The sequence below is a fragment of the Rhea americana genome, unplaced genomic scaffold (genome assembly GCF_003343005.1).
Source record: "Rhea americana isolate MKP2758 unplaced genomic scaffold, rheAme1 scaffold_14, whole genome shotgun sequence".
Classification (NCBI taxonomy): Eukaryota; Metazoa; Chordata; class Aves; order Rheiformes; family Rheidae; genus Rhea; species Rhea americana.
Genome location: NW_028185483.1, coordinates 9,371,889 through 9,384,929, shown reverse-complemented (window position 1 = coordinate 9,384,929; position 13,041 = coordinate 9,371,889). Strand labels below are relative to the sequence as shown.

Sequence of the window (13,041 nt, the reverse complement as noted above, 5' to 3'; positions counted from 1 at the left end):
TTTTTTTTTGAAACAACAATTTCATTGTGTTCTAGGGACAGGCACCAAAAATGACTCAGCTGGCTGAGTACCTGGCAGTTAGCTGCAAGGAACACACTGTGGTTGTAGAATTAAATGCCTTGAAGTCTTAGGAGACCACAGATTTATTGCAGTGTCTATTATATTTCTCCACTAGTGCAGTCARAGAGTAATGAATGGATCTGAAGTTTTTGGTACAATGTGGATTTTTGTTAGTGATTTGGCCATATCATTCCATAGTCAATGAGTWGTTCTGGGGAAGCTGATGTAGAACAGATAATGCTTAGAATATGGTTCTTGTTCACTTGCAGGTACATGGCATGTGTGGTAACTTCAATGACAGACCGGAAGATGATCTGACGTTGCCTAATGGTACACTTGGTAATGTCATACAGTTTGGAAATAGCTGGAAAGTGGAAGAAGACAGTGATGCAGGGTAAATGTGACTTACTTTTATACTTTCTATCTTCCTTTGGGAAATAGTCTCCTTTAACATATTTTGGCTATTTTGCTGCTCTGCCACACATAGACAGTGCATATGAGATTTCTCTCTTCTTCAGTATGAAGCTCAAACAAAAACCATCACCACAGGAAACCACTGCATAGGCCAGAAGGAAACCACAACCCTCCTATTGATTTACACACTTGGGGAATTAGGCTTTAAGGTAGTCCACAGTGTGGACATAGCCTATGGTTATTTTATACTGAAAACAACTAGAGCAGAGTGATGGTGTTGAGGAGCAGCAAGGACAAGTTTCTCTCTAAGAGGCAGAGAATTGAGCATGATAACATGGCTTGCAGGGGCCTCCCACAGTACCTGTGCAAAGTGAGCATGGCAGACAAGGAGTGGCAGCCAGGGTCAACTGAGAGCCTGGATCACCAGACAAGTTTGCAGCAACAAGTCAGGTCCAAAGTCAAGCTGGGAAGTCAATCCACTGGTCATGGCCAGATCCAATGAGAGTAACCACAGTTAGACACAGCCCTGTGATGGCTAAGCAAGACCATGGTGACAGGGCAGCACTAAGGCTTGGTTGAGCAGTCAGTCAGCAGGTCAGGATCTAGATCAAGCCCAGTGAAGTTAACCAGGGCCCGACACAGCCTCATGATGTCCAAGCAGGGACACAGTGATGGGGCTGGGCTGAGGCCAGGCTAGGCAGTCAGTCCACAATCAGGGTCTGGATCAGTGGGACCTATGGCCAGGTATAGGCAGGACTATGGCAGAGCTGGAGACTGACACTGCTATGGCATTGCTGGGGCRGGGACTGACCAYTTTGGCCTWGGCTAAAATATGTTCCTGGGCCATGGGTCTGTGTGGAAGCAGGCCCTAGGTGGGACTGGTCAAGACMAGTAAGGTCTGTTAGTGCATTCAGGTCTCAGATGGGGAAAGAGAGAGGGAAAAATTAGATAAGCACCTAAAACCTTTTAAGTTCTTATGTCTTTCCTATAACCACTCAAGCCACTTAAAGACTTAAAACAACATGTTACGGAAAGATGGCCACAAATCACAACATCTGATGTTTTCAAACTCTGCTTTTGGAAAGTGTATCCATGTATCCAATTAATCACTTGCACATGCAGCTCTGGGGTCTGTTTTTTTTGTGGATGTTAATAGTAGTGCTCTTATACATTGCAAGATCAATTGACTGCRTGGACATTAAAACTATGCTATATTTCTTGGAAAAAGCCCCACTAGAGCAGAACTAAAACATACTGATGAATTTCGTACTATTACTTCCTACTCTTTCACTCATGAATAGAAAGAAGATTAACRTCTCCAGGGCTATTTATTTAATGCYTCTTAGCAACAAACTTACCATTTTCAGTCTCAGTTKTACATGTCTTTGACACTCAAATTTAACTGTGTTTATGGCTTCCTGCAGCTGTTTTTCAGACTCAAGAGAAGATGATCTTCCTCCTTGCACTGCTGAGAATAAACCAGTTATAGAAAGCCAGTGCAATGTCTTAMAATCAGACAAATTCAAACCGTGTCACAATCTGGTCAAGCCTGAACCCTTCATACAGATCTGCACCTATGACATGTGCCAGTACGATGGCATGATGTCCACTCTCTGTGACATAGTTCAAGTTTATGTGGACACCTGCAGGAATGAAGGCATCATCATTAAATGGAGGAACAGCACATTCTGTCGTAAGTGCACAAGCGAGTGAAAAAACAGAACCTTRTATGGCTGATGGCATGAAAATTAATTGGCAGTATTAACTGAACAAGTTATATAAAAGATAATGAAACTCAAATCTTCACAAAATGCAATGCTATTATCTGTGATTTTATGACTTCATTGCTGTACTGAGCTGTACTCATGTTGAGCTAAATCCAGTGATAACTAGACAAGCTGTGGGTAGTAGTGTGGAGTGAGAATAGTTTTAGTAGCCTATGAGTCTGAATGAGTGTGAGTATGAAATTGAGAAAGAGTGTAACAAGAAGACTAGAAGAAATTGGGATACTATATTAGGACACAGGGCTCGACATTGTTCACTGTGTTCTGAATGACTGGCAGTTTGGCCAGTTGCTTACTAAGGGCCAGGTTCTCTGAGTAATCTCTGATGTACATGTCTCATTCCATTCATTCAACAAAGCTACAAACTAATTGTGTAAAGATTAATAAAGATTACATGGTATTTGTTTTCTCACAGTTCAGTATTATATTGTGGAATTAATTGTCATGCAAGGTTTTGGACACCAAAATAGTTAACTGCTTAAAAAGCAAGCCAGATGAATGTTGAATAGGTCCTTCAGAAATTCCTAAGTGCCTGCTTGCCAGAAGTGAGGGAGAATGCTGGACAAAGGAACACTCTYTGCTAATGTATTTCTTGAATTGTCTCCTTATGCATCTCTAGTCATTGGCAGAAATAGGATGTAGAGCTAGATGAACTTTTAGTTTGACCATGCCTATCTGTTGTTCTTATATATGTTTAGATCTGTGGTTAAACTAACCTAAGTTAACTAACACTTGTCTGGTATCACAGGAGGGTTGAGCATTCTAAGGAATTTGCCTTAATGGTCAACGTTTTTAACAGTCCCCAAAGAGGCATTTGCAGCTGAGCTAGAATAGTGAATCTGAATGATCTAGCTCCAGGTGCCACCAGCTCAGACTGTAATAGAACTGAATCAGCAGCTCTGGAAAGGGTTCTCTGTTTTAAAAAAACATAGGTATTTGCAATGCAATTTCCAAATGTATTTAATAACACTGGTTTTATTTTCTTCACACACACAGCATTGCCCTGTTCATCCCACAGCCATTACACAGACTGCACTTCCCCATGCCCATCAACATGCAACAACATTTTTGCCTCTTCCCTTTGTGAGAAGACAGAAGAGTGCACAGAGGGCTGTGAATGTGATGATAATTATGTGCTCAGTAATGGCAAATGTGTACCTCTGAGCAATTGTGGCTGCAGGGATGATGACAACAATTACTACAGTGTAAGTAATTTTTCTGTGGAACGAATCTCTGGCTGCAAAATTTGTGGGAATTTGGCTTCTTGATCATCTAAATGAGAGAGAAAAATCTTCAGGTAACTTTCATCTGGTTAGAAAAAGCTGCAGGCCATTATTAGCATCTGCAAAAGCTTGGTGCTTTGCATATGAGGCCAAAATTGAGACATACTGGAAACCAGTAATTTGATCAGTGTTATTCAGGTAGTCTCACTATTCTCAAGATAGTCAATAAGACAAATWAATAAACTGAGATTCCCTACCTCACAGGCTCTTGGTGAGACTGTGCTTGRATAAGGCAGTTGTGGAACAGGCAGCAGGACAGGTTGCACCTAGCCAGCCCTCATACCCTTCACTATAGGTCTCCTATTGCACTGTAAAGCTGAGCACCTTGGTAACATATCATTAACACAACTTGTGTCCAGGCTGGGGAGACCTGGATAACTCCATACTGTGCCAGAAGATGCCAGTGTGAGAAGAATGGTGTCATCAGATGTCAGAACTATGGCTGTGACTCTCAAGAAACCTGTGTGATCAAAAATGGAAAACACAAGTGCAATCCAACAGGTATGTGCAAGTGGGTCTTCATTTGGTGTTTCCTGAAGGCTGGAGAAGTAAGAAGGATGTGGGTGTTCAGTCTTTCTTCCATGGTGCTTCCAGTCTTTTTCACAGGGGAAGGCAGGCAGATCTGCCAGTGCTTTTGATGGAACATTACTGAACACAAATAGTTCTCAGTTTTCACTGCAGAAAGTTCCAGTACAAGGCACACAGTCTGTAGAGGGAAGTGGAACAATAGTTTGAAAATATATTTACCTCTAGAAAATTGGCAGTTTAGTCTGATTGGTTTGCAAAGAAAAAAGATTTGTACTGTATCCACCACAAATAAAGCTCAGATAAATCTGTGAATCCTCAGTCAATGAACCTTTTCTTTCCATTGTGTGTTGATACGAGAACAGAAAAAAATGAAGGCCTAACAGGACAGAGCAGATCTGAACWGATATTAGCTAAATATACCAGACAAAGAACTTTGGTGCTTTTCATCTGATAGCTGCTTTGGCTAAACTGCTATTTTGGGGGGTCTACTATGCTGTGCTATATTTAATCCCATATTCTCCAGATAAATTGGAATATTCAGGAGGTAACTTGTTGCCAGGCGACTCTACAGCTAGATTTTGAAGAACAGTATGACAAAGGTCCTGCTGTACTGGTGACCAGTACAAGGACATAATGCAAATGAAGTTTTGCCCTGCTCCACTTGGGCAAAATATCACAGCAGAGACACCACAGCAGAGAGAGGCTAGTTCCTGGGAAAATGATTGGCTCTGCACTTAATGGTAAAGCAGAATACTTATACAATAGTCACTATATCTGATTGTTAGTTGTGGTGAACTCAATGATAAATTTAGTAACTTGAGAAGCAATCAGTGTGACATCAGTGACCCAGCCAAAATTAGATACTGCTTTCCAAATTCCAATAATTTTGTAGTGATACATTGCTGTGGAATGTGAAACTCACACCTCTGAGAGCCCATTGCAAGTCWTGCTGTGTGGTAGAGTGTGCACAGCTTAGTGTCTATAAAGCCAATAAACCCTAATGCCATCTTTCTGTTTGGCTGACTTGCAAAGGAATGAGTTGTTATCAGCAAAGCAATGTGTTTCTCTGGCTCTCCACTCAGMGGTCCATCACTAGGGTGATGCCTGAGGACCCATCTTTCCTTCCAGAAACTTGCATGCTAGCAGCAAACTTTGTTATCCAACATTTATTAAAGTGGTCCATGCATGAGATCTGGCACAAGTGCATTGAGACTGGAGGATAATGACACTCTTCTCCTTTAGGTTTCGGGAAGTGCCGGGTCATGGGAGATCCACACTATATCACCTTTGATGGCCTGGTACACCACTTCCAAGGGAAATACACGTATATTCTGGCTCAGACCATCCCTAACCTACCTGATACTCTGACACAGTTTAGCATCGAGGGCATAAACTATCCTCTTCCTTTAAGTCGACACATTACTTACCTYAAAGAGATTCTCATCAATGTTTACAATCACACGGTGCGATTCAGGCAGAGGAAGCAGCTTCTGGTAAGTCTCTCACTGCAGCACACAGACCAAATGCTCCTCCCTGTCCCCTAGAATAAAACAAGTTTGAATAATATAAGTCTATTTTGAAGCATTTGACTATTAAAACTAACTACGTAATTACAACAGTGCTATGTGGCAACCAAAAATGTGATCTCAATTGTGTTGAGTCCCTCATAAATAGCATGGGTGACTCCTGTCTTGAGATTACCATCTTAATAATCAGAGTGGGAAATGGGGAATAACATGTAAACCTGGGAAAGAAAAAGGAAGGGAGTAATGTGAGGACAGGAAAAAAATGTAAGAGGGATTTATTGTAAGATGAACTGACTGTGAAGTTTAGAGCTTCTTGTAGCAAAATTCCTGAGACTGTGCCAGAGAAGCCCTCAAAAAAAAAAAAAAAAAAGCAGTTTGGTAACAGAACTTGGATCATCATCTGAAGGGAATCTGGCTTTGAATGAAAGAATGCAGATGCTAGCCTGTATTTTAGCAGGCATTTCTTGGAGCAGGCAGAGCTGTACTTGAGCTCCATATGTGTAAGAAGGGGTGCACACTAACCTTATCATCTTATTTTATGTACTTTAGACAAGTTGCTCTCCTCAGTGCCTTGAAAAGTAGGGAAATAGGGATCAGAAAACCCATTTTACAGGTGTGAAGAAYAGAGTGCAGAAAACCCAAGGAATTGCAAGAAAAAATAACAGTACCTGGAGTACTAATCTCAAGCATAGTGAGATAGAGATTGATTGATTAAAAATTGGGAACATTTTAAAAAGAATGAYGTGAGGTATTTTTAATTTTTGTATTCTCTCAGATTTAGGCACCTATTAAAAATTTATTTGATTTTTTCCTCTATAACAATAAGCAATATATTCTACTTAAATTAAAAAATTGAGATTTAGTAAGAAAACACCAAATATCTCAAGACTTACAATAAATCCAAATAATTTTTATCAGTGGTAGGGAAAAGGAAAAATAAGAAATATGATAGGAAAACTGTTTCCATATTCTTCATTAGTACATAATTTTATACATTAACTCATATACACATTTTATAGCTCAATAATAAGAATCTGCTAGGATGATATGAAAATACTGTGTCCAGATCACTTTCTTTCATACATGACTTTATTACTTCAAGAAAGTGAATACTGAGTTTTTTACCTTGTTAAGTTATCTAATGTGTTAGCATGAAACCAGAGAAGAGGCGTGTTCATTTGTAGCATTGACCTGTACTGAAACCACATTTGAATTTGGCAAATTTTAACTTATTCTCTCCCTATTAGTTGGATGGTGTGAGGGTAATACCCCCTGCTCGTCCTCATGAAGGTATTCGCATATATCAGAGAGCAACAAGAATTTATCTGGAGACAGATTTTGGCTTATACCTGGGCTTTGATGGCAATCAAAATGCAGGTAAGTGATGCTAAGACAATCTGCAGGGATATTTATATACTATCTGAAAAATGTTCTCCTTCCAAAAGGTTTCAACCCAAGAAAAAATTAGGAATCTTTATCCTGTGAGCCTGTGACTGTTTGTGATATGAAGTTACAAAAAAATGAAACAAAAGGTGTTTCCCAGGGACCAGAGAACTTATAATATTGGCATTTCTTTATCTGAGTCCGCTTGAACTTAGGAGAAATGTGATGTGGATCCAGACTGTTCTAGGGCTGTTCACGTAAAGTAAAGCTTGAATGATAGAAGCGAAAGCAGATCACTTAAAATTGCTGATTAGGATGATGGGGTGAAGTCCAGATCTGCCTGTTTGCCAGCTTAACCTATTTCACAAGGATGAGATCCTGAAGATGTACAACTGTGAGTGCATGCTTCTGTATGCTTCCTCCCACAGAAYTGCTTACATTCTCTGTTTCAGATGGTTCCATTCCTTAATGTTTCTCAGCAGGACTCTTGTGTCATGTATATACAACTCATTCCAGGTTACCGCTTCTGATTAGAGCAGAGCTATTCCTGATTTACAACAGAATATAGCCATGATATTTCTGAAAGTATGATGAAAGTGCAGGCCATTTATATACATGACCACATTTCCGAAACCTAAAATTCCACCTGCAGGAAAGAAAGGTCTGTTTTATAAGAACTCTGTTTCTCAGTGAGCAAGTAGATTGTAGCTGAAGGGCAAAAAGTGGGTATATCCACTTGTGATGCATCCAGTTTGCTGCAGGGTACTAAGCTGTAAGCACAGAGAGAGCTCATGAGGAGATGTTCTGTTATATAAATACCCTGCTGGGAGCAATAAACAACTTTTTTTATGATCCATATTGCAGTAGAACACAGAAACAGCCCTGTGAATACATGTATGGACAGTTTTCAGTGTTGTGTTCACCTCTGATGTACAGGGTCCACACCACTTTACCAGCTTTTGTTCTAGATCATGGGAGAGGCTACATGGCACATTTTTCCATCTCTTTTATACACTCATCAGCAAAGATTTCTGTGTAATGGCTTTTTTTCCTTCTGACCTCCCTAGAAATAAAGCTGGCCAACACCTACAAGAACAGAGTGGAAGGCTTGTGTGGCAACTTTGATGGGAGATACAGAAATGACTTCACTACGCCAGATGGTGTTTGGGTGAGGAACGTGAATGTATTCGGTGACAGCTGGAAAGTTCCTCTCAAAAGAACAATCTCTCGTCTCAGGTACTTTATTTTCTATTTAATTTCTATTGTAAGCACAGCCAYTGGAAGTCAATGAATTAAGCCATATTTAATAGCCAGGAGTAACTACACTGCCCTCTTTCTGATCTTTTTTCTTGCCTTGATCTGTGTGGAGGAACTTTTCCTGCTCATCTCTAAGGTGAACTATCAGTACTCTTCTGTCTAACCAAGAGAGGCCTGAGCCATCAGTTCACTGTCTCTCTTTGGAGTTACAGCTATTGCAACTACTGTGGCACAGGGGTGGCTTCGGTCTGTGCTAGGCTTATGGATTCTRACAAAGTTAAAGTAAATCATATTGTGCTGAATGGATTTGAGGGAGGGCAAGTTCTGGTTCAGTGTCATCACTTCCTCTGGAAAATGAAAGCACTTTGGAAATCCATCAAGATGAATTCACATTTCCTCCTAGAAGTTGCTTAAGAGTCTGATTTCCTTACTTTCCTGGCTATATTCTCTTTCCTGCCAGTACAAAGAAAGTCAGGACAATCTTCTCAGCATAAATGAGTGTGGTATTTGTGGTYAGGCCAATTCTGCACTAATTAGTCCATATGGAAATTGAAACAGGTAGGAAACTAAGTTTTCTTCCCTCCTTCTGCCTTCTCAATTTGTTTTGAAAGGCCTTTGGAGGTTGCTTACCCACTCAAATACAACATTTTTGATAAGTAAATGGAATTGTATTAGCTGACAGGACATCATTTCACTGCAAAAAYTTGTATAGCAGAACAGTAGAAAGCAGAAACAAGCTCTGGAGACTATGCCCAGAGGAGAATTCTGGCCTTCAGGCATGCAGCCAGTTGTTCAGTGAAAATGAGCRTACCTCTGAGAAATGGCTGGCCTACTCCAGCTGCATCATTTTGGCTAAGGCTCAAGATTTATTGAAAGGGCTGGATAGAGGAGACATTAGATGAAAGCTGTGTCATACAGAATGTGCGAAGAGATAATTACAACTATCCCTTTTGATTTAAAAACCCCTAAATCTCTGAGATGATTATAGTACTTCATTGATTTGCTTTATCTGTCCCSTTCCATTCATGATAAGCCACGACAAAGAAATAAGCTAACACTTCTACCATAACACAGAAATACTCCTGTGGTCTTATTTAGGGAGTAATACTGTGGATGCTGTTCAGAGAACTGATGGTTTCACAATGACTTTATTTGCAGGCGAGATGTCACTTCTGAAGATGACTCTGAAGAGGAACCAGATCCAGGGCTCTTCCAAGGTTGCGATAAAAATAGGCTGGAACAACAAAACAGCACTTCTAAATGTCAAATTCTGACTGATTCAAATGGTCCTTTTGTAAACTGCCATTCTACCATTTCACCAACTTTCTATTTCACGTAAGTCTCCACTGCAGACAGCTGTTCTCCCCATTTCCAAAATCAGCTTGATGCTTTTTTCTGAGAAGAGCTGTGCATCTTCAGTTYCAAGGATATTAAACAGGAATCAAGGATAATAAGTTGGACCCCATTATATCATTATTGATACTACTCTTATTTGTTTTTTAAAAATTGTGATGATCCATCTTTCCATCTAGTTAGGATTTTAGTTTTCTRTTAACTCTGGAAAGTAGCTTTCCCATTTGCTACACAGATAAAGAAACCATCAGTGTTAAACATTATACCTGTAATTTGCGATTTCCAGTGTGCTTAAAGTTCTTATCCATGTTCATTAAGAATTTGGTGCCTTGCACCATTAAGTTCCTTYTGGCAATTCTAGCATCATAAAATGTAGCCTTTATGCTATAACCACAAAGGCTAAAGCTGTCGGTGACACTTCTTATATCTTGCATGGAGAAGTGCCAAAAATGGGTTAGTGAAGAGTAAGTGTGTTGGTGTCCACAAGAAAGTTTCCTCTGCTGGGTTTCCGGGCTCCCCTGGCTTTCTGCATACCTAATTCCTGCATACCCCCTTTTGAACCAGRTGAAATGTGTTGAGTCACTATCACCTTAAGCCTTCATCAGTCACAAATTTGCCAAGTAGTTGTGAGTTTTCTGTAGYTGAAACTAGTGTTTAAAGATAGCTAATGCCCACTTCCAAGTCTCTCTTAGCTTCAAGAGGAATATGAAGGTATCTTAGGCCAAATTAACTGGACYACTGGTTATGGTGTTTATATATCAATTCTTTATGTATACCAACCTTTCTCCTCTCTCTAGAATTTGGTTGGTTAGCCTGTTTTAACTTTCTAATAACTACACAATCCTTCTGCAGTATTGCATACTTGCAGATCCTATTGACCTTGGTTATCAATGTCTCTGAAAATCAGGCTGTTAATATTCAGATGATGAGCAAAGTTAAGAATGTAGCACTAGCAAATGAACGCTGGTCAAACCAGAATTCTGTGCCAATATGCAGGCTATATGGTCTTGGGGAGGGTGCTCAAATACTGAGAAAAGTCTGTAGTCCAGATAGAAGGCTTAGTACTAAGAAGTGCTTTCTMAGCAAGATGTAGCCATGCAGCTTGAAACAAAGAAGAATAACTTACTGTGACAAGCAGTCAGGTTCTTGTCTACTGCTCAYGTATATAGGAAAATGAAACATGTTAACAGTAGCTGCACAACAAACGACCAGATTTTGCCAAGGATTTGAGATTTTTTTTCTTCTTTCTTCTGTCAGCAAGTACAGGAAAATGGAACTAACTCAGAGTAAGGTGAAAAGCAGCTAAAAATAAACTATAACAAATGTATTAGGAATAAATGCTTTCTCATGTTGCACATAGGAGCTGCCTCTTTGATATGTGTATGGAAGAAGATGACAATGCTACATTATGTCGCAGTCTGGAGCAGTATGTGCTGGCTTGTCAGGAGCAAGGAGTCAATATGGAAGGCTGGAGGAAACAGACAATTTGTGGTAAGAAGGAAGAAAYAGGAAGAACTAGAATGCATAGTTTCTACCTAGGAAGAGCTCTCAAAATCCATGTTCTGAGGCTTTCCGCAGAACCACTGTATATCAAAGCTTCTCAGGGTTTGAAACCATATTGAATTGCACTTCAGTCACGCTCACGGTTTAGGATGCACATTTGCTCTTCTGGCCCCTCTTCTGAATCTTACGCTGACTTTTTGCATTTAGGCCCCAGCTTAGAAAGTTCCTTAGGAAAGCAGAGCAGTCAGAGGTTCTGTGAGAGATAAAAAAAACTGTTCTCACTTCTAATGGGGCAAAAAAGTTAAAATGTTGGTGCTCTCACAAGTGGCAAATATGAAGGAAAATGTTTAAAACATTTCTTTTCAGTCTCTTTTTAAATCTGCAAAATTTACTATTTTTTAATAAAATTTCAGAATAAAAAAGATTCAGTGCAATTCCCCAAATCTTGTAGGCTTAAAAAATGTAGAAATAAATCTCACCAATAACATCAAACCCTTTTTTCCTAACTATTTTCTTAAGCTGAGATATTCACCAAACTGTACTTGTCACTTATGGTTCGATGACTTTGGATTCCTGGTGAAACGCACTTTCCAGAACCATGAAACAGCTCTGGTGTTTATGGGAACAGCTACCCTGAATATGTGAGAAATTGTCTGAGCTCAGTGAACACCASGATTGTGAACATAGTACATGCCTAACTTTTGACAGTGCGTTTCCTCACTTTGCAGTGCTTGACTTACAACTTTAGTATTACTATACATGTGTGCACATCTCCCTGTATTTGTATTCATTATTTTATCTCCTACAGAATACTAACAGCCTTTGGCACTGAAAAGGCAATGTGTAAGTAACACACGGCAGCCTGTTATAACTAAACCTTCCTGGTTCTTACAGCWATACAGTGTCCTGCCAACAGCAACTACAGCTCATGCATGTCTGCATGCCCAGCATCCTGCGCTGACCTGACCAGCCCCTCTGAGTGCGACTCACCCTGTGTTGAAGGCTGTGAATGTCTCCCTGGCCATGTTCTTAGTGGTTTTGACTGCGTGCCTTACAAACAATGTGGCTGCATATACCTTGGCAAATATTATGAGGTACAGTGCCTGAGTGGGCCAGATAGCTTCCATAGTGCCAAACAATATTTTCTCCTGCTAATTATTTTGACAATCTCTCCATTCTCCTCAGTGTGCAACTTTGCATTAGAAACAAAGAGCAATTTGTTTAATGATACTCTTGTCTCTAGAGAAAGGGGAGAGATAGTGGAGCCCTTGGTGTGCCTCTGAATCTTTGCCTGCCAGGGAATTCAAGGCAGGCACTTGGGGGAAGCACATGATTATACTGTGACCTCCATGTTAATTCTTCACCTTTATTACTCTAAATAACTGCCTAATAGGCTCTTAAATTTACAACAAACCAGTTACAGATAAATTCCATCAGTCACTGTRGTCCATCTTCTCAGTGAATAGTGGTAGGGACAGGGCTGAGTGTCTTCAAAGCTGGCTGTAGCATGAAGAGAGCTTCAAGAAGGCTGGCCTCTGAGGGGCACAAAGTCTCTTCTATTTTAGCTGCAGGATAGAGCAGATTAAATAGCTTCATAATCTCACAGATTTCTGTTTGTTTGAACAATAAAGATTTGAGGCAGACAAGGCTTAAGTCAGTTAAAATCATGTTGTGGAGAGAGATAGATACTTAATGTGAACAGCTGGGATCTGCCAGAGAAATGGCTCAGGGCATCTTTCCACATTGTCTTGGAGGTAGAATGGGATTCCTCTGCCACCGTCGCTTATCTCAGCGACAACTGGACGTTGTTGGTTGCACATGTGCCTTAAATGACAGTAGTATCTCAACCCCCAAAGTCTTTCTCTTGCCTTCTTTCTTGGGCTTTCCTCAAATTTCAAAATTTCAAAGAGCTGGCTTAGTTGCCTTTTTTTCTTTTTTCTTTTTCTTTTT

The 13,041-nt window shown here is 40.2% G+C and overlaps 1 protein-coding gene across 1 annotated transcript in view; it reads left to right on the top strand.

Moving 5' to 3' along the window:
* Positions 1-13,041, top strand: part of LOC146599485 (zonadhesin-like) — a 16,402-nt gene that overhangs the window by 1,173 nt on the left and 2,188 nt on the right. The window contains exons 3-12 of the mRNA XM_085298707.1: positions 330-454; positions 1,899-2,167; positions 3,255-3,463; positions 3,901-4,042; positions 5,312-5,562; positions 6,843-6,972; positions 8,046-8,214; positions 9,394-9,570; positions 10,949-11,079; positions 11,986-12,185. Coding sequence (XP_085154833.1) covers positions 330-454; positions 1,899-2,167; positions 3,255-3,463; positions 3,901-4,042; positions 5,312-5,562; positions 6,843-6,972; positions 8,046-8,214; positions 9,394-9,570; positions 10,949-11,079; positions 11,986-12,185 — 1,803 coding nt within the window. The remainder of the gene's footprint in view (positions 1-329; positions 455-1,898; positions 2,168-3,254; positions 3,464-3,900; positions 4,043-5,311; positions 5,563-6,842; positions 6,973-8,045; positions 8,215-9,393; positions 9,571-10,948; positions 11,080-11,985; positions 12,186-13,041) is intronic.